The sequence below is a fragment of the Mycteria americana genome, chromosome 11, assembly GCF_035582795.1.
Source record: "Mycteria americana isolate JAX WOST 10 ecotype Jacksonville Zoo and Gardens chromosome 11, USCA_MyAme_1.0, whole genome shotgun sequence".
In the NCBI taxonomy this organism is placed as follows: domain Eukaryota; kingdom Metazoa; phylum Chordata; class Aves; order Ciconiiformes; family Ciconiidae; genus Mycteria; species Mycteria americana.
Window position 1 is genome coordinate 25,716,469 of NC_134375.1, and position 21,976 is coordinate 25,738,444.

The window sequence follows — 21,976 nt, forward strand, 5'->3', positions numbered from 1 at the left end:
CCCAACTTGACTTGGACTATTTCAGAACTTGAATGAGGAGGAACATAGAAAGATTTTTAATGGTCTTCATATTCTATGCTTCATGGGACAGCTATACAGAACATTAAAATCACAACAATGCTGCATATGGCTTTGGCATAACTGAACAAGAGGATAAATTTATAACCTCTAAAAATTTATAAATTTATATAAAATCATTTATCACGATTGAACTTGGAGTTTCTCTTATAATGAGATTATTGAAAGCGTTTTTTGGTACACCCAGCTATATTCACCTTCTCTAGCCTCACAACTTAATCAACAATTGTAGGGATTTTGGACCACACTTGGTTAGATGATTACATTAAATTTCCAGACTTCAGGGATTAGGGTAAAATTGTCTGGCAAAATATGATAGCAAGCCATATTTCTGTTACTTCTTTTTTCAGCTTCCTACTTTTGAGATCTTAGGGTTTAATAGTTAATAAATTTAAATAATTCAAGTGAAGTAATTCGTATCAACAAATCTGTGCTTGGGAGATGACATGGATGATTTTGCAAAGATTCAGAGCACTTTTTCATTATTCGGAACATAGAAGAATTTAGGGAGGTAGAGGGAGCTATCTGAATACAGGTGAGAATCTGATGTTCCTTTCCTAATTTCAGGTCATTGCAGGCAATTTAAAAACTCTTCTGAGATGAAGGCCAGAAAACTGTGAAGACTGAATCTTTCTTTCATGGCAGAAGCTCCCGACTTTGTAGCTAAAATGACACACTGGTTTACCTAGCCCATAGTAAAGCTGAAGAATAACTTACTGATTTAGAGGCAATTCTGAAGAAATTCTGAGGTGTCTCTTTTTATTGGTCTCTTATCTTACAGGCTGTTCTAATGGCTTCACAAGGTTTACTCTCTGAGATTATGAATGCTGACTGGTATCTATAATCACAACAAGGCGACAAATTTTTACATTCTGGAAGTGAACAGAACCTGGTCACACTCCTAACAAACGAGGGAGAGCCCCCTGTCTGCACAACAGTCAGGGAAATTTTTTGGCCTCCATTACGGTAATGTGAGGATACTCCATAACCTTCAAGGTTTTACCCTTTTTCAACCAGAAAAAGAAAGGAGAAGAAAAAAGTACAGTCATCTTCATTTGACATCTGAGGAAACAAACACCTCTGAAAGCAAGTAATGATACATTAAAGCAGAGAACTGAGTTCCAATTCTCAAATGCCAAGTAAGTGCCCTAACAACCATGCCATCTCAGACATATACAAAAAAGAACAGGCAAGTTGTCAGCTAACGTAATCCCTAATGTCTGGCATTCATGTTTTGGTATAGCTTCTTTTTACCATAGCAAACATTTGCAGAATTGCACTGATGGATTTTTCCATAACATCGTGACAAAGCTAGCCACAATAGTGGCATGCTTGGCTCAAGTTTTAATTGGGACACAGTCTACAAGATTCACAGGCGGTTTTAATGCATCTTAACATGAGGACACCACCTAAAGCCTCACAAATAGAGATACATCACCCAATAAGTTCAGCTTGCTATGGCTTATAGCAGATCCTTTTTCTGGAAGACCTGAAAACCTGTTTGCCTTTATGTTATGTGTCTCTACCACTGACAAGATGGAAGTACCCTGGTAACGAGTTTACTGTTGTAAAATTCTGACCAAATCAAGTCCCCATCTCTTATCTTCCTACTTACCTAGCTAAACCAGCCTCTTTTTTTTCTGCTTTAGGGCTTCTGAATTAGTTAATTGAGTTATGCCCAACTTCCCATTTATACAGTTTTCAAAGTTTTTATTACAACCAACAAAGTTTTGATTTCCTTCTTGTTAAGGCGATATGCTACACAGTAGTTCCAGTACCCTGTACAGATACATTTTATTATAGCTTACTTGTGATTACCATAAGTAAGGTACCATTTATGATGAGTAGGAATACCCAAGGGGTTACAGGACCATGCATTCAAGTCTAAGCATTCATGAATAAAGCATTTTCCACTGATTCCAAAAAGGGAAGTTACAGTTCACAACTGATATATGCAGCAGAGTTTCTACAGTTCCACTGGAAAACTATGATATTTGCTATTAACTGTTTGATGAGGGTGATCTTCCTACAGAAAAGCATTGTTAATGGGTTCAACATTCCTCCAGATTTCTCTGACAGTTTTAGTGCAAGTCTTTGCTACTTCTAGTATTAGTTCCCATACCCATCCATGCATGCTGTAACTCCAAATGTTCCTGAGGCATACTTGGCAAAGATTTGTCAGATTTGTGAAGATGAACTACATCAGTATATAAACCAGTAAAAAAAACCCAAAACAATCAGGAGGCATAAGTGTGAGGTGGGAGAATGATGTTTACTGATGCGTCACAGGGAAGTTTACCCACATGTACTAACAGTTGATAAATGAGCGTTCACATCTGTAAAATGCATTTAAGCATCATCCCATTTAAAATCCATTGCCAGGGCAATCACAGGGTAGCTTGCAGGTGATGATTATCCAGCCACTTGTGTTCCCTAGCATGTTGTGTTGGTAGACTGGATTTTTTTCAGGAAAACAATCCTGAAAAACAATGCTGAACAAATAGATCAAGATTCAATATACGCAGATTAGAAACAAATTCTTGTTAAGTAAATTAGTTGCCTGGGGCTGCAACAGAAAACTTCAGACCAAATTTCAGTGGTCTGGGGCTAGCTGAAAGTTTTGGAGGTCTATAATGGCTAGCCAGTTTTTATAAAAGTAGATTTCAGTGAGACTTTACGTTTTTGTTGTTTTTAACAGCTAAGCAATGCAGTCAACAATCTTTTTTTGAGATCTGACAGAGGTGGATAGATAAATATACACCTAAGTAATTTGCTTAAATAAAATTCAATATGCAAAATTTGTATTTACCAACCTCTTATTGGCAATTTCACTCAGCTTCATTGCTGAATCAGTCTTCTGGTTATTTAATTTCTGGTAATTGCACACAAAAATAAAAGCTCATTGGAAGTTATACGCTACATCTGTCTATTTTTGTCATTCTAATTTACACGGGGGTAAGTTCTTGATTTAGTTTGGAGTTACTGTGCCTATCTGTGCATCTAGAAGACGATATATTTCATCTGGAAACATTTACAGAGAAATGTCCTCAACCCATATATAGTACGTTAAAATAACGTATGCAAGAGGAATGTATATTGTAATATTGTTACTTTAAATCTGGAGTTTCATTAAATCAGATTGTCATCCGATTCCTTTGGGGTAGGTAAATTGTAACACGGAGTTTCTCAAAGATGAAAACCTCTTGGCCCAAGAAAACTAGTATTAAAGTAGGCAGTTCCACATGTTTGTAATTTGTGGAGAAAGTGCAGACGGTGACAGAATAGTGTCTGAACTATTTCCCACTCTTTTTTAAATTTGTGTATAGCAAATTGATACACTTCAAGGTAGCAGCTGTTTAATGCTAATGCCAAATTATAAATTAGTCTGGTAAAATTCAAATATATGTTACATATTTTATATTACTAAACCACATTTAGGATCACAGATTAATTTCAACCTCATTTATGCTGCCCAGTGTAATTATAGATTTAATCTTTGTGATAAATGAAACCTGAAGCAAGTTTTGCAAATTAGGGATAGCTTACAACATTCTGAGAATATGTCTCCACATATCTAAGCTGAACCTTCAATGCAGGTATGTGCCAACACAAAAATTTTATGACAAACACTAGGCTATGAAAAATTTTAGAAATAAGTGGATGCAACTTGATGCCTGCCATATCACCTGAAATTATAATTATTCTTAAAACAAATCACTATATCCTCCTATTGTAAAAATAAAAGCAGAAACACTATATGTTGGAAGAAATCTAGTACGGGGGTGCCTACTTTGTATCTTAGTAAAACTGGTGGCACATATATTAACACCAATCACATCACTCTGTCATATTTGAAGTTGTAAGTTTGTCCTTTATAAATACATAAACCAGAGTTGATTCAATAAGGTTTCTGAAAAGCAGTATGCTTTCTGAAGTTGTATCTGACAGAAAGTCAAGGTGCAATTAGATCCTCACTGCTCTGAAAGCTACACATAACATAAGCTTTTACAGAACCAACAATTTTGCAGAAAAAAAAAATACTTGATCAAAACCTGTGGAAATTTCTAAACATATTGTACTAGCATCTCTTCCTTGTAGGTTGTTGCTAGCAGTAAAAAAATAAAGTTAAATGAAGATTTACAACTCAAGACTGCATTACTTTGCTGTCCTTGAAGCTGGTAGGAAACAGGTCTAGATGCTTAGAATCATCACTTCTTTCAATGTATCCTCACTCTTTCTTAAAGAAAAGCATGTTACTTGATCAACATGCTGGAGATTCAGGGCTGAAAACCTGTTTTCTCCAACCTTCATTCCTTTCCCATAACAAAAATGCATGAATATGTTAAATGTTTAAATGCTTAATTATATTAAACTTACCTGATGTCCCTAAAAAAAAATCACAGAATCACAGAATCATATAGGTTGGAAAAGACCTTTAAGATCATCGAGTCCATTGTATTGGCCCAGACAGATATTTATTAGTGCTTTAATCAGGGAGTGATCTTGATCAAGTAATAAAATCTATTGTAATGGCCCAGACAGATATTTAGTAGTGCTTTAATCAGGGAGTGATCTTGATCAAGTAACCCCTACAGGTATGATGAGGCTTATTAAAAAAAAAAAAAATAAAAAAAAATCCTGCCTTCACTATGCCAATCACTCGGAAATCTGTACCAATCTTCAAAACACATATTTGGCTAAGTTGAAAGTTGCAAAGGTAAAAGTACCCATGCTATGTTTTCTTTTCTGTCTAACTGTTCTCTTTACTTACTTAACAAAACTGCAGGATCCAGAATCTTTGCCTAACTTGGGCTCCTATATCATATAAATTAACAAGTAAATCTAACTTGTCACCCTTACTAAAATGCCTGTGAGAAGAGAGACCTCAAACATTAACTACAGGGGTAGGGAAGTAATAATTTAAGTAAAGATGCAACCGGAATACATATTGCACATTGTAGAGGAAACAAACTCAGCTTCATCAATAACAACTGGGTTGTCACTCAAAGAGAAATGCAACTTCTTGCTCTGTATGCACTTTGTACAGATTTACTCTAGTGTCAGGCTCACGTCCCTACCTGAAAGACAAAGAGAAAAATGGGGGGGGGGGAATGTGGGCTTTATAATATCTTTCCTGACATTTGGAACAGAAAACTGAGCCACATTACTCAATGGAGAGTGTCATCAAAGAGTGGGTATAAGAGGCTTACAAGCCTTTAAATGCTTTTTCATACTTTAAGGAGAGTGGATTTTTTTCTTTTAGGTAAGTAGTTCCCACACTGTGGTCCAGAAAATAATACTAAGAGGTCTCGAGCCAATGTGTGGAACTAACACTGTGTTTACAATACCATTTGCCTCCCCAAAAGAGATGAGATGTTGGGGGGGGGGGGGGGGGGGGGGGGGGCAAGAGTCACACTGTTTCACTGAGAAAATGTGTAAACCAGACACCAGACAGCCTTCCCCCCCCCCCCCAAGACTAATTGGATTTTCTGAAAAAATCCAATTCCAAACCAGTTCTTGGGAAGCCTGTTACATTCCCTGCACATTATGGAGAAGAATTGGAGAACCAACAGGTTCCTTGGTAGCCTGTTACATTCCCTGAGCATTATGGAGAAGAATTTCTGTAACCCATCCCTGAATGTGAAAGAGCATGTTCATTTGCTACCTGTAATCCCACTGAATATTCAGCACCAACACCATTAAGCAGCATTCATCTCCCAGGCTGCTATAAACCCTGAGGCCGAAGCTGTTTCCTGTAGCCTTTTAAAAAAAAATCCTTATGCTCCATTCCCTGAAGACGCTCCCAGGTTTCGTCTTACCTAGACAGGCTGTGCATGGGAACAAAATAGGCTCTGGCTGTAGCCCAGCTGCCTGAGGCAGCAGACTGCTGCGGGTGGCAAACCAAACTGTTTGACTTACGCCTACATCTTGGAAAGCCAGGCCGGCTGCGGCTGCAGCTGCGCAAGAGGTCAGGATGAGCAGGGCACTGTCTGTGCTGGCAGAAGGGAACCCTCTAAGCAGAAGCAAACACCACACTCAGCTCTCCCCAAAAAAGAGGACCTGATCTCTCCCCAGGTCCAGCCCTGGCCCATCTGCCCCAAGTTAGTATAATTTTACCCTGTTTATTCTGCTAAGAAGCTGGTTTGCCCTTCAGCTCACTACAAATGAAGTGCAAGTGATAAGGATAGCCTAATCTTCTAGATTTTCTTTTTCTATTTCTTGGTTTTGTTAAAGTTTAGAGATTAAAGAAAACTCGATTCAAAGAAAGACATTCAGCATGTTTAAGTGACATCCTCGGAGTAGAAGGATTCCATTTGAAAACATCTGAGCCTTATATAAAGACAGCAAAGCAGTTCTTCAATAAATACTTTCAAGACAAATGTAGACTGCAGTACTGATCTTGTGAAAGCAATTTTTATTTGGAGTTATTGAAACAGCTGCTTTCCTCATGAGATAAAAAGCTCCAGTCAAACATCTCAAAGTAATTTCTTATCTTTGCTTCTAAGAGCTGTGTTTATTTGCTACATGTGAAGTCAGATAAACCTAGCAAGATTCAGTTAGCAAGAACTGGGGTGTGTGTCTGTGTATGTTGGGGGGGATTTTTTTTTTTAAGGGTCATTTAATGGAAATTTTTTATATTGGCACTCGGGTATTATGGTTTAGAAAAAAAAAAAAGACATACTGTCAAACTGGCAGGAATTAAAGTTTACTCAGCATAAATTAATAGCTTGGTAAAACTGGTTTTATGCATGCTTCCAGCAACAAATGCTGCACTAAGAAATACCTGTCTTTAGTTAAGGTCAGGTGTATATATAGCAACATAAAAGAGTGGTAGAGTGAACCGTTAAAAATTCAGTCCCTGCAATCATCAGCAACATACATCTCCTCTTTCCACATAAGGGAAAACTATAGCAATATGAAATTACAGCAATTTCTAATTGTTTCTGTTTAAAGTTAGCATATGGGAATAGATAGTTGCTAGCTAAAGAAAAAACATTCTAACGTATTTTAAAACGCTTGTATTTATTTTGGTGCTAATGGAGCTTATACTGGTAGTAACAGATGTGGTCATCCTTGCTCCCATTCAACTGAGGAGAACATCTGACATTAAAAGATAAAGAATAGAAATTTCTGGAAGGAATACGTAGTTACATCTTCAGACCTATGTTGGACTTCCAAAAAATCAGGCATATGCATACACGAATAAAATGAAACAATAACATACATTTAAAAACATTGCCTGTCAACCACCTGCTTTACTTTGCCAACACAGAAACTTACAGTTATATGTGGATAATGGCTGTTTGAAAAAAATACATATTACAGTGTTTGTCATGATAATTTTCTTGTTTCTGTTTTATCATTTAATAAACAAAAGAAAGCACTATTATTACCAGTGAATGTGCAAAGAAGTATTTACCTTGTAAGACTGGTTGAGAAAGTGTAATTTCATCTGCTTTCATCTGATATTACAACGGGCACTTGGGAATTACACAGAAAAAACTACAGGAGAAGCCTGGTATATCTGTCAGACTCACAGAAATGAAAGTAACAGCCCAAATGATTGAATTCCTACGATGAGTTCCAAAACACAGCTAAATACTCTGGTATAATGGAGTGACTACATCAGTGGACAAGGGAAGAGCTACCGATGTCATCTATCTGGACTTCTGTAAGGCCTTTGACATGGTCCTCCACAACATCCTTCTCTCTAAATTGGAGAGATATGGATCTGATGGGTGGACTGTTCAGTGGATGAGGAATTGGTTGGATGGTTGCATCCAGAGGGTAGTGGTCAACGGCTCAATGTCCAGATGGAGATGGGTGACAAGTGGTGTCCCTCAGAGGTCCGTACTGGGACCAGTACTGTTTAATATCCTCATCAATGACATAGACAGTGGGATAGAGTGCACCCTCAGCAAGTTTGCAGATGACACCAAGCTGAGTGGTGCAGTGGACACATCTGAGGGATGAGATGCCATCCAGAGGGACCTAGACAAGCTCAAGAAGTGGGCCTGTGTGAACCTCATGAGGTTCACCAAGGCCAAGTGCAAGGTCCTGCACCTAGGGTGGGGCAACCCCCGGTACCAATACAGGGCTGGGGGATGAAGGGATTGAGAGCAGCCCTGCCAAGAAGGACTTGGGGGTACTGGTGGATGAAAAGCTGAACATGAGCTGGCAACGTGTGCTCGCAGCCCAGAAAGCCAACCGTATCCTGGGCTGCATCAAAAGCAGGACAAGGGGTAATGGTTTTAAACTAAAAGAGGGTATAGATTGGGACTAGATATAAGGAAGACATTTTTTACACTGAGGGTGGTGAGGCATGGGCAGAGGTTGCCCAGAGAGGTGGTAGATGCCCCATCCCTGGAAACATCCAAGGTCGGGTTGGACGGGGCTCTGAGCAACCTGACCTCCTTGAAGATGTCCTTGCTCATGGCAGGGGGGTTGGACTAGATGACCTTGAAAGATTCCCTTCCAACCCAAACTATTCTACGATTCTATGATTCTGTGATAGCTCTTGACCAGTTTTGGAATGTGCATAGTAACAATGTTTTAAGACATCTTTTTTTCTATGGACCTGACCAGAAGACTATGAACTTAAAAGAAACTTTTCCAGGAATTTCAGTGAGTTTTTGATGAGGCCCCCAGCTAATTTTGGTGGGTCAGTATATTCAAATTACACAGTATCAGATCTTACAACCATATCAGACAATTCAGAAAGCTGTTTGTAACTATGCATTCAGGAGCATGATAACTGAATTACTCGTTTAGGATTAAGTGGTTGTCCATCTCCTTGACAATCTTTACTTTATGCTCTGAGCTATACTCGGGACAATGGCACTTTTGTGCCTTTCAGTGTTTAGGCAAATAAATTGTTAACTTCATTACACAAACTAGAAAAATAGTAAGAACATAAAAATTCACAGAAGTTAAGAAACAAATGAAGATTGACAAAGTCATAGTATATAAAAATACACAGAACTATTACATACTACCTATCTCAAGTTTATTCTCCAGTTCTGGCCTTTCAAGGAAAGAACAATAACTAGCTTACTAATATGAATAACTGGAAAAAACGTCATATTTAGATATTCTCTGAAACCTTTGATGTATTATTATTCAATTTACAGGCAAAATAAAAGCAAAAAGTGATTCCAGAAATCATAATTTAAAAAATTAGCTAACTAGAAATTATATTGAAGCTTACTCTGAAGAACAAAATATGAGATTGTACTTGGCTATTTTGGATAATTGAGCTCTGTTCATAAAATCTGAGCATCATCTGGGTGGCATAAAACCTTTTTGATCAATTCAATTAAAACAAATCTGACATTAAGTAACATATGGGTGTATGGTAATCTGCATTTTGATCAGTTGCAGAGTGATGGAAAGGTTAACAGTAGGATTAATTCCAGACAGTACATCTGGGCAATATATTTGAATCTTTAGTTTTAAGTCTAGAACTTGCACAGCTGTCATATGGCTCATTAGATGCACCCTCAATAAAGTGCTCATTTAGAAAACTGCATCACAGTTCACAAATAAGGGTCTTCAACACTAAATGATTAGAAACAATTCATGTCGTTCCACACAGTAACCAAATGATATTTAGATAATCTAAGAATCAACAGTGGAGAACATCAAGTATATTAAGGAAGCAGCCCATGAAGAATAATTCCTGCAGAATGTAGGTGCATAAGTAGGTAAAATGCAAAGAACTGATGTGAATAATACAATGGAGTAAAGTTCAGCATAACAAGATCAAATTCATTTTGCCTTGGTATACATGAAAAGACCTAACATTGACACACATAGAAGTGCGTTTTCAGAGCTATGTTTTCTACTTCCTGTAACATCTCATTGACTTCTTCAGCAAAAATGAACTACCACACTGAATGTTAAGCACAATTCAGTGCTGAGCTGAAAATCTTGATTTGCCTTTAGTAAAAAAAGAGAGGGAAGTATTTAAAGAAAGATGCAAGACTGCTTGCCCTCTCCAGCCATAAGCAAGACTCAGTATAGGCAGACAAATCACTTTGAGAAGAAGTTTTAGCAGGGAAGAAGGTCTATAATAACACAAATGGCTTATTTTAACAGGCCTTTCCCTCTACAAGAAACACAGGACTTTTCAACTAGCTTATTTCATAATTTTACATGGCATGAACAATCTTACCTTACCCTTCTAAGAAGTGTGATGGAGTAATGCTTGCACAGAGCAACTGCATTTGGATGGCAGGCAATAAACTAAACTTCAAGCTGCAGATTCATACTGCAATCTCCCTTCAAATAAAACTTTCACTGAAATCACTGTAATTTTTTTTCTGAAAAATGCCAGCAGAATGTAATTAATTTGAACAGTTTCACAGAACTTTCTCGAATGAATGCATTACTATTTTGACACACCTGTTTAGAATGCTATATTTTTTATTCACATAATATTAGATTTGTTTTCACATGTTTTGAGATTTTTGTTTCAACTTTAGTGTTAGTTTGACTTAAGAATGCAATCTCTTCCTCAGTAATTTTTGGTAACAGAATGATAGTTCAATTTAAAGCAACTGAAGTATTTTACCTAAAATAATTACTAAGCTTTATTAACAGTATATTTGCAGTAATGTCTGTGTTTTTCCATTAAGTTTATTCAATCAAATTGACTAGGAGGTTATTTCTTTTTCTTCCTACTGAGTCACATAAGACTCCTTTGAAATGGCATAAGGAGAATAATTAATAAATTCTAATAATGGAATGCATTGTACTTGGAAAAGATCATTATGGCACATTGTTACGCACTGTATCCTATCTCTCTGCTGTTTTGTTACTTTCATTCCTTACCTCTTTGTTGGCTCTGTCTGCTTGAACTAATGTTCCATTCAGACACGGCTCTACATAGTGAAGTTCTTCATTATACTATAGAGAGAGATAAAAAGTATGATGAAAAATTTAATTAAAAGCTTTGAAAGATACAATTTAATTTAATGATTTAGAACTGCAGTGAAACATGCACATAAAGCAAGAACAAAAGGATTCAGTTAATTTTTTAAAACTGGCTGTGGTATTATTTTTCCTTTTACATGATTCTTAATGTTTCAGAGGTTTATACTTTTAAAAAGGAGCATTTAATTGAATGGATGCCAACACTCAGGTGGAGTTAATGGGTACTATATACACTAGCTGGCATAAATATCCTTCAAGTTGAAATCTGGATAGTATTAAAAGGTCATGTTTGATACACATCAGTCACAACTCCCAATTCTTTGCTACATGTAAAAAAAGTTCTGACAAATAGTTGAGGCACTGGCTAACATTTTGGAAGGTTAATAGCAGAACAACTACACCAAAAAGTCTGTAAGCTTGAATCAATCCTGGACATGTCTGACAATAGAATTTCAGTCAAGCAGAGTAGCTTATTATACACTAAGTCATGAAGCTGTGACAGATCTTTAAGGAATTATCTGCTTATCTTGCAAGTCTAGGTAAGTTAGATAGCCCAGTCCTATTTTCAGGAGCATCTTAAGCATTAAAAGAAACTCTTATCTGCAGTCAATAGATCTCGCAGACTCATGGATGCTTAAGTCACTTGACTGAAAATTGGACTTGATTATTTAAATCTTTTAAACCTTTCAACACAGGTCAAATTAATACAGAATTACCTTCAAAAAGTCTACATTAGTTGTATAGATAGAGTTTTAACTGAATTCCTCCTCTCATTAATTTAAGCTACTCTGGAAGTTATCACAGATCAAACCATAAGGCCTTCGCATTTAGGCTTTAAGCAGTTTTACCCTTTCATAGGCATTAAGTGAATCAGAACATCCATATTAAACAATGAAAGATGACACGTTAAGGCAAATAAAAAATAATCAGGAAAAACATTTCATTAGATTACTATATGCATTTACTCCCTTTTTCCTCCACCTCTGTGGGAATAAAAAAAAGCCTTACGATGCCTTGTTACAGAATGCTGCTTAGACAAGGTTCTCTGTCACTGCAAGTTCTCACTGTCTCTGCCTGCCTGTAGCTCTGAATTTGTTCCACTCTCTTCAGTTTAACACCACTCCTTTCCCTACACGTAAGTCTAACCACAGACCCCTGCAACCGGCTCCACTTTGGACACCTGTCACCATCATCATTTCAACAGTCACTGCTCACCACACTCATAATTACATAATTACTGCTGCACAGGGAAGAGTGTTTAATTTGAACTGCATCAAGTTATTCTGGAGGCACTGTGCTAGACTCAGTCCTCAGCTCTAAGGAAATACAAACCCAGAGTAACTCCAATTACTATTGCTGGTTATACAGACTATTCACATCAGCATCAACATAGTAATTGGTTGATTGTATCGAAACGAACAAAAATGCTCAAAAGATATTTACACATAATTTCTGCAGCAGACTTGTATGCTTCCCTCATTATTTTATTCCCATCAATGTTATTCCAATATGCGAGAGCCTGTGGACATGTCTATTGCTCCAAAGGCAATAGAACATTTCAGAGTCACTGGGAGTGTCCATGTGCATCTCAGTGTCATAACAGTTTATTGATCTGATAAATGATGTACTTTCCCCTGTAGTTTCTCTCTTCAGACTGCTTTCCAATCTATCTCCTGACAGTCATTGCAAAATAATAATGCCAAATCTACACAGCATCTCTTATTACAGGTCAAAGTCAAGACCATATTCCATTCTATTGTAAAAAAATATTGAAAATCTGTAACAGACACCGGTACACCAGCCCCTACTCCCAAGCTTTTTCCTGTCTTCACACAATTTTTTTCAGCATGTTCTTTAATCAATATACTTTCCGGTTAAGCCTGTTATTAGCTTGATTTCTGTTGCTGCCATTGGAAATTATACTAACATACATACTTTTCTTTATATGATACCAAACACAGTGTCTGTAATTGGCCAACATGCAAGAAAATACTAAAGTCTACCTGTCTCTCAGTCATCGTCTCAGTTTCAAACATCTGCAAGCAAACTCAGAATTTCCTAATGCTGTAGTAGTACCACAATTTTTTTTCCCAGGTCTATCACCACCATCAAATAGATGAAACCACTTCCTACTCTATCAGACCTTGCATCTACGTAGCATAATTTCAGTCCATTAGATTTCTGTAAGATTTATATTAACTATTATTTTGAATAACTCATATCATCAGGCTATTCCCACAGACATGTAGCTTGCATGTCTGCTAGCTGCACCATAACCCAGATAGATTCCCAGTAGCTTCCCACGACGCCTTTACTGTTTTTCAGTTGCACAGTATAAAGGCTGCCCACACTTTCACAGAGAACATGCTTTAAGTCCTCAAGCAGCCCTATTTTACAGAATCAACCTACTTCAAAAAAGGATGAGTAAAAATGTTCATTCTCACATAAAGAGCACAATTACATAGATGGCACATGGACAAAGCACTTTCATTGTCACTACGAACATAAGAAAATGTAGATATTCATCCTTCTGAAACCCAGCCAAATTGACACTATTTGCATTTGTGGCATCTAATGCACCTTGAGATTATTACTATAAAAAATATTTTAAGTAATCTGCTATGTATGGTGGAAGAAACTGGATTATGTCAAGGTGTGTAAATGAGTATTTTACATAATGGTGTTCTATGGATAACAAGCATAACCCGGAAGTGTCCTGTTTGTTAGCAGTTCTTCCTCTACTGTACGGATATAAATGAAAGCATAGTAAGTAAAACCTTTATATAAAAAGCTCGAGCAGCTTCTGATAGTTTGAATTCTTGCAAGGGTGCATTTTTATGATCTGTTTTAATTTTTATACTCTTTGCTAATTGTATACACTTTCTTTTCCTTTTTAAAAAACTCAGATATGAAGAGATGGAAAAATTCACTGGACAAAATTATTTCAGTTCCAAAAGAAATTCCCCAAACAGCAAACATCTGCCTCTCTAAGTCCATGAAAACTATAGAATTCTGATGCAACATGTGATAGCATTCAAGCAGCGTTTGCTGCTTAAACTAGCATATCCACTTGATAACATCTTTAGTACAACTGTCAGCTTCTACTAAAGTACCCAACTTGTGCTTCATAGCATATATTCCATTTCTTTGTCCTTGTCATACGATGTATTGCAGTGTTATTGGTGATGCCTTTCTTTTAACTGCGCCAAACCTTTAAAGTGGAAAAGGAAAAAAATTCCCCCTCCTTCCCCACAGACTTACAGCAATTTGAACTCAGTTCAGCTTTTCTATGACATTTAAAATTTTGTATTTAGTGAAATAGCTTCCTGATCTTGAATCAAAAGGCTGATTAGTAACTGCTGACTTTGCCAGCAATACCCAGTATAAATCTCTTGTTAATTTACCTCAGTAAAAGCCTACATTTTGCTTTTCAAGAGTCTTGAATTAGACTGTTTTCTTAGATTTCCTAGTGTTACACAGTCCCATGCCCTTATACTCTGCATATGTCATCTTTGCATGTTGTAGTTGGAATAGCTGTGATGCAATAGCTGAGAAGGCAATAGCCTGTGTTTTGCTGAAGGAGGGAGGGAGAGAAGTAAAAAACAATTAACTTCCTTTCTGAGCTCCTCTTCTAAAACCTCACTCTACTTTCATCTCTCTTGTAATTTAAACATTTGATGACATCGATTTTTATTATTGTTTTATTTGCTTAGTTACATTTATCTGGTTTATTAGTTCACATTATTTTGTCACTCTAGTTATTTCTTTATACAACAGGCATAAAATAAAATGAGTGGCCTAAAATCTGAACTAAGAGTAACTACGTAGCTAGTTAGACAGCTGCGGACCTACACTGTATAATCAAATACTATTCGTATTCTGAAAATGTGAGCTATATGTGGTTCTAGCACACCTATACAAGTAGTTTACATTTATGTTAGCATTTTTCATATTTATCCTTTGTCATATTTAAGCTTTCTGGAGCAAGGTCCACAGAAACAAATTAAATTCACATTTTGTTGTGCAACAGTACACAGATAAAAGATTGCACACTATATTAGGCATACTCAGATATGCAATGCAGCCCAACCTAAGATCCAACAGTGAAGCCAATCCAAAAAAGGAACCAAAGGAATTGGTATTTCCAAAGTTCCACTAGTGTTACCATGCGCAACAAGTGGCACCCAAGTGCAGCCCACTGCTCGGAGCAGTCATATGGGGGTTAGCAATTGGCTGCCTTTCTCTTTCATAGCCTGCTCACACATTAGCTGTACAGAATCTGATTATTCAGGCAGGCTGAAAAGTAAGTTTATCCATAATCTATTCTGTATGACTACAAGGACTCCAAAGAAGAGACTACATGGAAACCATTTATAATGGAAAATTCTACAAATTAAAAACAGCGAACTATACTGCTGTGCTTTGAATTAACAAATACTTTTATTCTAATCAATTTTGCTTAAATGGTGTAACTAAAGCATTAAAATGAATATAACATTCTTGGCTCAGTTAATATTTTGTTAATTTAATGTAGAGTTTACATTTTTATAAAAGCATTTTAAAAATTTCAGCATTTGGCAAAATTAGCACTCATTTTATGATAATATTGTTAACTTAATGCATGACTTGGAATTATACTTCCAAGTGAATTGGAAAAATACGCCTTTTCTCTTGTTGTTGCAGGCATCTCTGTTCATGCACCAGTGAACTGACCTTAATTTTTAACATAGGCAGCACAAAATCGCTCTTGTATTTTAATAAATTTTTGCAATACAACCATGTAGTCCATCAATTTCAGATAGATTTTGCAACAACCCACCCATGAAAGCTAAAATGATTTTTAACACTATCCTTTTATGTTTATTCTCTGGAAAAACCTGCACTGAATTCTGCTTTCTGCTATATATACATATAAAGTTAAAAGTATATTTAGTGAAAAATCAAATGGATATGAAACAACCCAGCTAATGTACTGCTAGTGGCTTTTGGGTTTTGTTCTTGGCTGGGTTTGTTTTTTGTTTTTTTTCTATTTTACTGCATATTTATAAGTGTTAATTGAGTTTTTAACGATGTTAGTATGTAGTGACTGTAACTCCCATTACAGTTAATGAGAAATCTAAACGTCTTTCTGTGTATGGAATACTGAAATGTATAATGACAACCTGAAAAGCAAATTGAAAAGCTTTTAAAACTTTTTGTACAGTGAAATACTGTAAACAGAGAATAAAAATCTACCAGAGTTGATAACCACTAATTTTGCACAAATGCTTTTCAGACTTCACTTTTTCATCTGCTAAGTTCCGTTTCCTCTTCTTTCACTGACAGAGATACTGATTTTCTCAATGCTCAATTCCTTTCCATCCTTGACCCCCACTGTCAACAGAGCCCTGTCTTACACTAGTCCAGCTTCTCTAACCTCATGATCTCTTTCGGCTAACTTTAAAGTGCTCTTCCTTCTTACTGTAATAAACACAAAAGTTTCTCATCTGCTTGCGTAGCCCTTCCACTGCTTCATTCTGGCTGTTGCTCATCTGTAAGTCCTCTCTCACATCTTTCATCACTATTTTCCTTGCATTTCCTTCTTTTGCCTCAAAATGCAGGCATGCTTCAGGGTTCTCCCCTCTTGTGAGAAGGGGGGGGGAGGGGGCGGAGAGAAAGAGAACTCCTTAACCTATTTGACTCCTAATTCCTGACCCAATTCCTCATAGAAGTCTTCTGTTGCAAGTATTTGTTCCATTAATCACTGTGCTTAATAAAGCCATCCTGACAATCACTCAGGCTCAAAACCTTTGCTTCATCTAATAAGTGTATTGTTTGTCCAGATTTCCCACATAAAGCTCTCATTCCACCTCAAATTTTGGTCTGGGAAGAGAAAGAGGTACTTGGTCATTTGTCTCAGATTTCCAGATGTCCAGCAGTCCTCAGAGAGCAACAGTTTGGACAGGCCTTTCAGAAGAACAATCAGTGTGAGCAACTATCAGCTGTGTGCTATGTGAAGAGTAAGTCTTCAACATTTAGGCACCGTGGATCTGTTCTTGCACATGCTGCACAGCTGGCCAGTTCTAGACACAGAGACTTGCTATATATGCACAGATCTATGTTACAAAGGGGATTTCTCATATGGACGTATGCGTATCTTACCTTGAAATGAAACTGCTTTCATGTCACCAGGCTATGTCTAAATTATACAGTAAGATACAATCTCACTCAAACATTTGTCTACAGATAAAAGCTATATGGGATTTTCAGTGCTTTCACACCAAGAAGCCTTTCACATGGGCTTTGTTGTCTCATGTTTTGATCACTGAAACATCCTCTCTGGTCTTGACAAAGATTTACCCTGCTGGCACTTATTCAGAGGAGCACCTCAGGAGTAATTTTTGCTGATCATTTAGATCACAGTAACCCTGGCTTTACTGTGTACCCTCGCTATGTCTTCCTCTAACATGCCAAATTTTAAAAGGAGTTCATAATCCAGCCCCAGCCTACCAATGCGATTCCTCATCGAAACATCCACTCCCTTCTCCACAGCACCAGTCTCTGTTACCAGTTTGTTACATTTTCAAGCAAACAAATTTTGTGGGTTTTTTGCATCTTTTTTTTTTTTGCCTTGTGAGACAGCAAGGATTACGTTGTGACACAGTCCAAAACAACTCCTTAAAAACTCTTCTTCCAAGATACCTTCAAGGTGACAGGACAGCACTTTACCCCCTCGTTGTCACTCCTCTCCTGGTCTCCTTCTTTTCCCCTGCATTTCTGCCGTACCTCTTTCAATGCAGGGAATAATTTCAGGTTCATATTTGCACAGTAACTAAACCATCAGTGTCCTGATGAAATTAATGAAACAGCTGAGCTGGTAAGAACAAAATTGCATTCTCTGTTGCTCTTTCTACTTATTTCAACTAATAAACACATATTCATTCTAAAACAGGTTACAGAGAGGAAAGAACCTTCAGATGAAAAAATTACCTCAGACAAATGCTATAATTACACAGTAATTACATATCTTTCTAAATATTGAGAATTTCTTATACTAACCACACTACCCATTAGGTGCACGCAGGAGAGCGCTGCAGCGGCGGGCTGTGTGGGAGAGGGCCGCGAACTGCCCTGTGCCGTCACAGCCGGTTCCAGCTGACACCAGCGCCGCTCTGAGCGGCCTGTGAGGCGCCAAGCCTGCAGCAGAAGCCTGACGAGGCCGCAGCGTCCTCCCGCAGGCAGGGGTAAGGAAGAAGCCATTGGGGGCTGGAAACATTTGGAAACACAGCTGGAAAAGTGTCATGCTGAAAGGGGTGCGCTCCTGGATGCCGTGGTCTGCAGGTGACCCGCACCGGGGCAGGGACACCCCTGAGGGACTGCGGCTGTGGGTGACCCGGGCTGAGGCAGGGACACCCCTGAGGAACTGCAGCCCATGGGACACCCACACTGAAGAGCAGCAGAGGAAAACCTGCGAGCAGCGAAGGGCGGCAGTAAGAAGCTAATAAGCACAGAGCTGCTGACAGAAGCCTACACAGGACCTCGACCTCCCGCACTGCCCAACACCTCGCCCAGGGGAAGGGACTGAGACTGGCAGCGAAGGTAAGGGGTGCTGAGGCAGGGTGCGGGGAGGGGAGGTGCTGGACGGAAGCTGAGCCTGGGCAAGGGGGAGGAAAGGCTCAGTTGGGTGTTCCTTTCCTTTTCTCAATACCCAAATCAGTGATCAGAAGTTTGTGTTAACTGCCAATAAATCACGTGAAAATTCTGTGACTCCATGCGGTTTTACGCACAGCTCAGTCCATTTTCAATTGAAGTTTAAATTGAAAAAAATGACATTTAGTTATTTCATACTTGCTTTTTTTGAAGTATTTACACAGTATCTCTGCTGTGCTACTTAGGTAAAATTGTTACTTTATGTTCTAGCTACATACATTTTTACATTTTTTTGTTATAGATGAGCCTTTTGGTTTACCCAAAGTAAAAAACTTCATCTAAAAACCCACTTCTTTTTTATTCCTATGTCATTCACAGTAACTGTCACGAGTACTGAAAAACACAGAGATTATACACCAAAAATGGCTGGTCAAGTATCTTAATAATTACTTAGTTGAAACATTCTTTCAACTTACAAAAGTTATTTAGATTATAGTTGATCACAATTTCTTTGAAGGACAGTAAACCTTTTTTTGATACAGTATGTAATTATATCTTTCTATTACATAAGTTTCTGCTAATTATGCAATTATCATGCAAGGAGATTAATATGAAAGATATTCTGAACTAACTGCTCGCTGTTAAAAATACAGTGAATGCACATATACTTCAGGCATACATGCTTTATTCTCCATACAATCTCAATGATTTGCACGGGTGTCACTGGGGTCATTTATTTTAGTACACAAAGGGCACTTCCCTTGTAGCAAAATAAGGCCAAAATCCTCCTTAACATTCAAGAGTTTGAAGACATTTTTACTATTTATGCATATGATAAAACCACATATTTATAAAGTATTAGCAAAAGAATATCAGCAAAGCAGAATTTATAAAAACACCACTTCCTCCTGCCGCTCCCCCCTCCCCATCCCCCAGCCAAATTGTAGTTTTGCTGTCAGTTTTGGACTTTTTACCTACCTTACCTACATGATTAATCCCATTACTCTTAAATACTGTAAAACTGTCCTCGTCATAGATTTAAAACACATACCTGTACCTCGGAAAACTAACTACCATACACAAATAACAGGAACTACCGATGATCTAATTTATCACTGTTAGAGAGCACCAGTAGTACTTCTGCGTGACTTACACGTACATACGTACGTTTCAGATTAGCACTGAGGAAAGCATGAACAATGAGGGGCTATGCTGGCATTTTATCACGCCATACGAGCTTCAGCAAAAGCTAAGATCTGGCTCTATTAATTCTTACATATTAACCATTTTGCAAGTTGCACTGTACTGAAGAAGCTGTGAGGGGAAAAAAAAAGGCAGAGCGGGGGGTGGGGGGGGAAGTGGAGGATGACAACGACGCAGGGACACACCCCAAAGTTAAAAATTAAGGTAATGTAGAAAGTTCAGGCAAACTACAAAACAGATTATTATTCTTTCCAACTCCCAAACTCAAGACAACTTGTTTAAGGGGTTTCAGATTGCAACTCACAGAAAAACAGTTTGAAAACACTGTCACACCTGAAGAAGTTTGCATTGGAAAATCACAGTGTCTGTCCAGTTGGTTCAGATGTCATCTTATATCCATCACCTGCCTGCAACATTTTTCAAGTGTATTGTGTGATGTAAAACATGACAGATATCAACAAATGATGGAAGACAAAAAAGGAAGAAAAATCCTGAGACACTCACAGCAATTATATTGAAGAAGTCATCATCTCCAAGGGTATCCAAAATAGATGAAACTGTCTGTTTTGCAATAGTCAGGCGAAGCCCTTTCATGCTGCCACTGACATCTACTAAAATTACCACATCTTTTGGAGAAGTTGCTGCCTGGATGTACCTAAGACAAAGACAAAACATCTTGTTCTTTTAAATACTGAACTTTTCTTCCTTTCAAATTTCTTAAACACTGGTAGTCATCTATTGCCTACCATTTTCTATTTCTGCAGTCAAATGCAATGACTCCGTTCTCATCAGGTTCCCATTTAATTCCTGTTTTAAAAAAAAAAAAGAGATAAAAAGATTAAATTACAACATTTTCACAGTACCTGTTCAAAATGTATCTGTGGTATTGGGGCAAAGTAGCACTTAATGGAGTTTCAAACTTTAACAGGTAATGGTGTTATAACATAGGAAGTGCTGCAAAGTAATTTAATAAAATAGGACCACCAGAAACAATATTTTTTTTCTCACTCCTTTCTAGCCTACTGTAAGGTGAAAACCTCTTCAAGCCTACTATGTTCATTATACTGCTGTCACTAAAGTATTGTCGTACGTGGTCATGGGTGCTGGCAAGCTTTATCACATGCTTGCCAAGTCCCTTTCAAACCATGAGCACTTACTACCCATGGCTGATCTCAACAGGTCCTGTTAATACTAACTGCTTCACTCACAGGTCATACACCTGATGTTTTGCTCACAGGAAAGGTAATATTTCCTGGTTGTGGGTCAAAAGAAATATGATAAAAACATCTCCAAGCAAAAAACCAAAAATGGACAGGGCAAACCTTCCTGCTTTTTACACTTGTTTTCTAGCACAAAACAAGAAACAGCCTTTAAAATAGGGACTAACCTATTTTTTCTACCCTTGAAATATCATGGAGCTTGAGAACTGAACTATAATCTAAAACTAACACAGATGTAGTAGCCATTACTTTCAGTCACTTTCAGACATACAGGCTTACAGTAAACTTGCTCACATTAAACTCAAGACTTCAGACTTAAAAAAACATGGATTGCTAAACCATGTCAGCTAAAGGAAGAGTTCCTACTCTGGGCCTGATCCAAAGTTACAGAAGCTGAGGATCAGTTTATTTAACTTTTTAGTTTATTTAATACGTAGTAAATTTGGTATGTGATTAAACATAAAACTTAATAGGTAACTATGTATTTTAACCTATTTTCTATAGAAATAAGATAAGTGGTCTAATTGCATTTTATTATAACTGGTGTGAAAGTAAACTTTAAAACATCGTTTTGAAATCTTTAAATGTAAAGATGTCAGGTTAAGTGGAAGTCTAAAAACTGAACAATAAATTACAATTAAGTCTTACTGTATGCATCGATAGAGCACATTATCTAAGTTCAGTACTATAGGAAGGTTCTACTCCTTTTGCCTGCCTTCTCCACAGTCTGTTTAGAAGTTATTTTTCATATATGTGTATACGTATATCTGAATAGGAATATATACGAGTACATGAGTTATCTTGGGGACTTCACCTCCGAATGGAAATTGGTAGAAAAAACTCAGAACGTTGTAAATGTTGATTAGAAATAGCCCTCTCTGAAAACTAGATAAAGTGAAATCAAACCTGCA

The 21,976-nt window shown here is 37.5% G+C and overlaps 1 protein-coding gene across 1 annotated transcript in view; it reads right to left on the reverse strand.

The window, feature by feature from the left end:
- Positions 1-21,976, reverse strand: part of CACNA2D3 (calcium voltage-gated channel auxiliary subunit alpha2delta 3) — a 485,172-nt gene that overhangs the window by 252,673 nt on the left and 210,523 nt on the right. The window contains exons 7-9 of the mRNA XM_075514383.1: positions 20,592-20,652; positions 20,350-20,500; positions 10,912-10,986 (exon numbers count right to left, since the gene is read on the reverse strand). Of these exons, the coding sequence (XP_075370498.1) occupies positions 10,912-10,986; positions 20,350-20,500; positions 20,592-20,652 (287 nt within the window). The remainder of the gene's footprint in view (positions 1-10,911; positions 10,987-20,349; positions 20,501-20,591; positions 20,653-21,976) is intronic.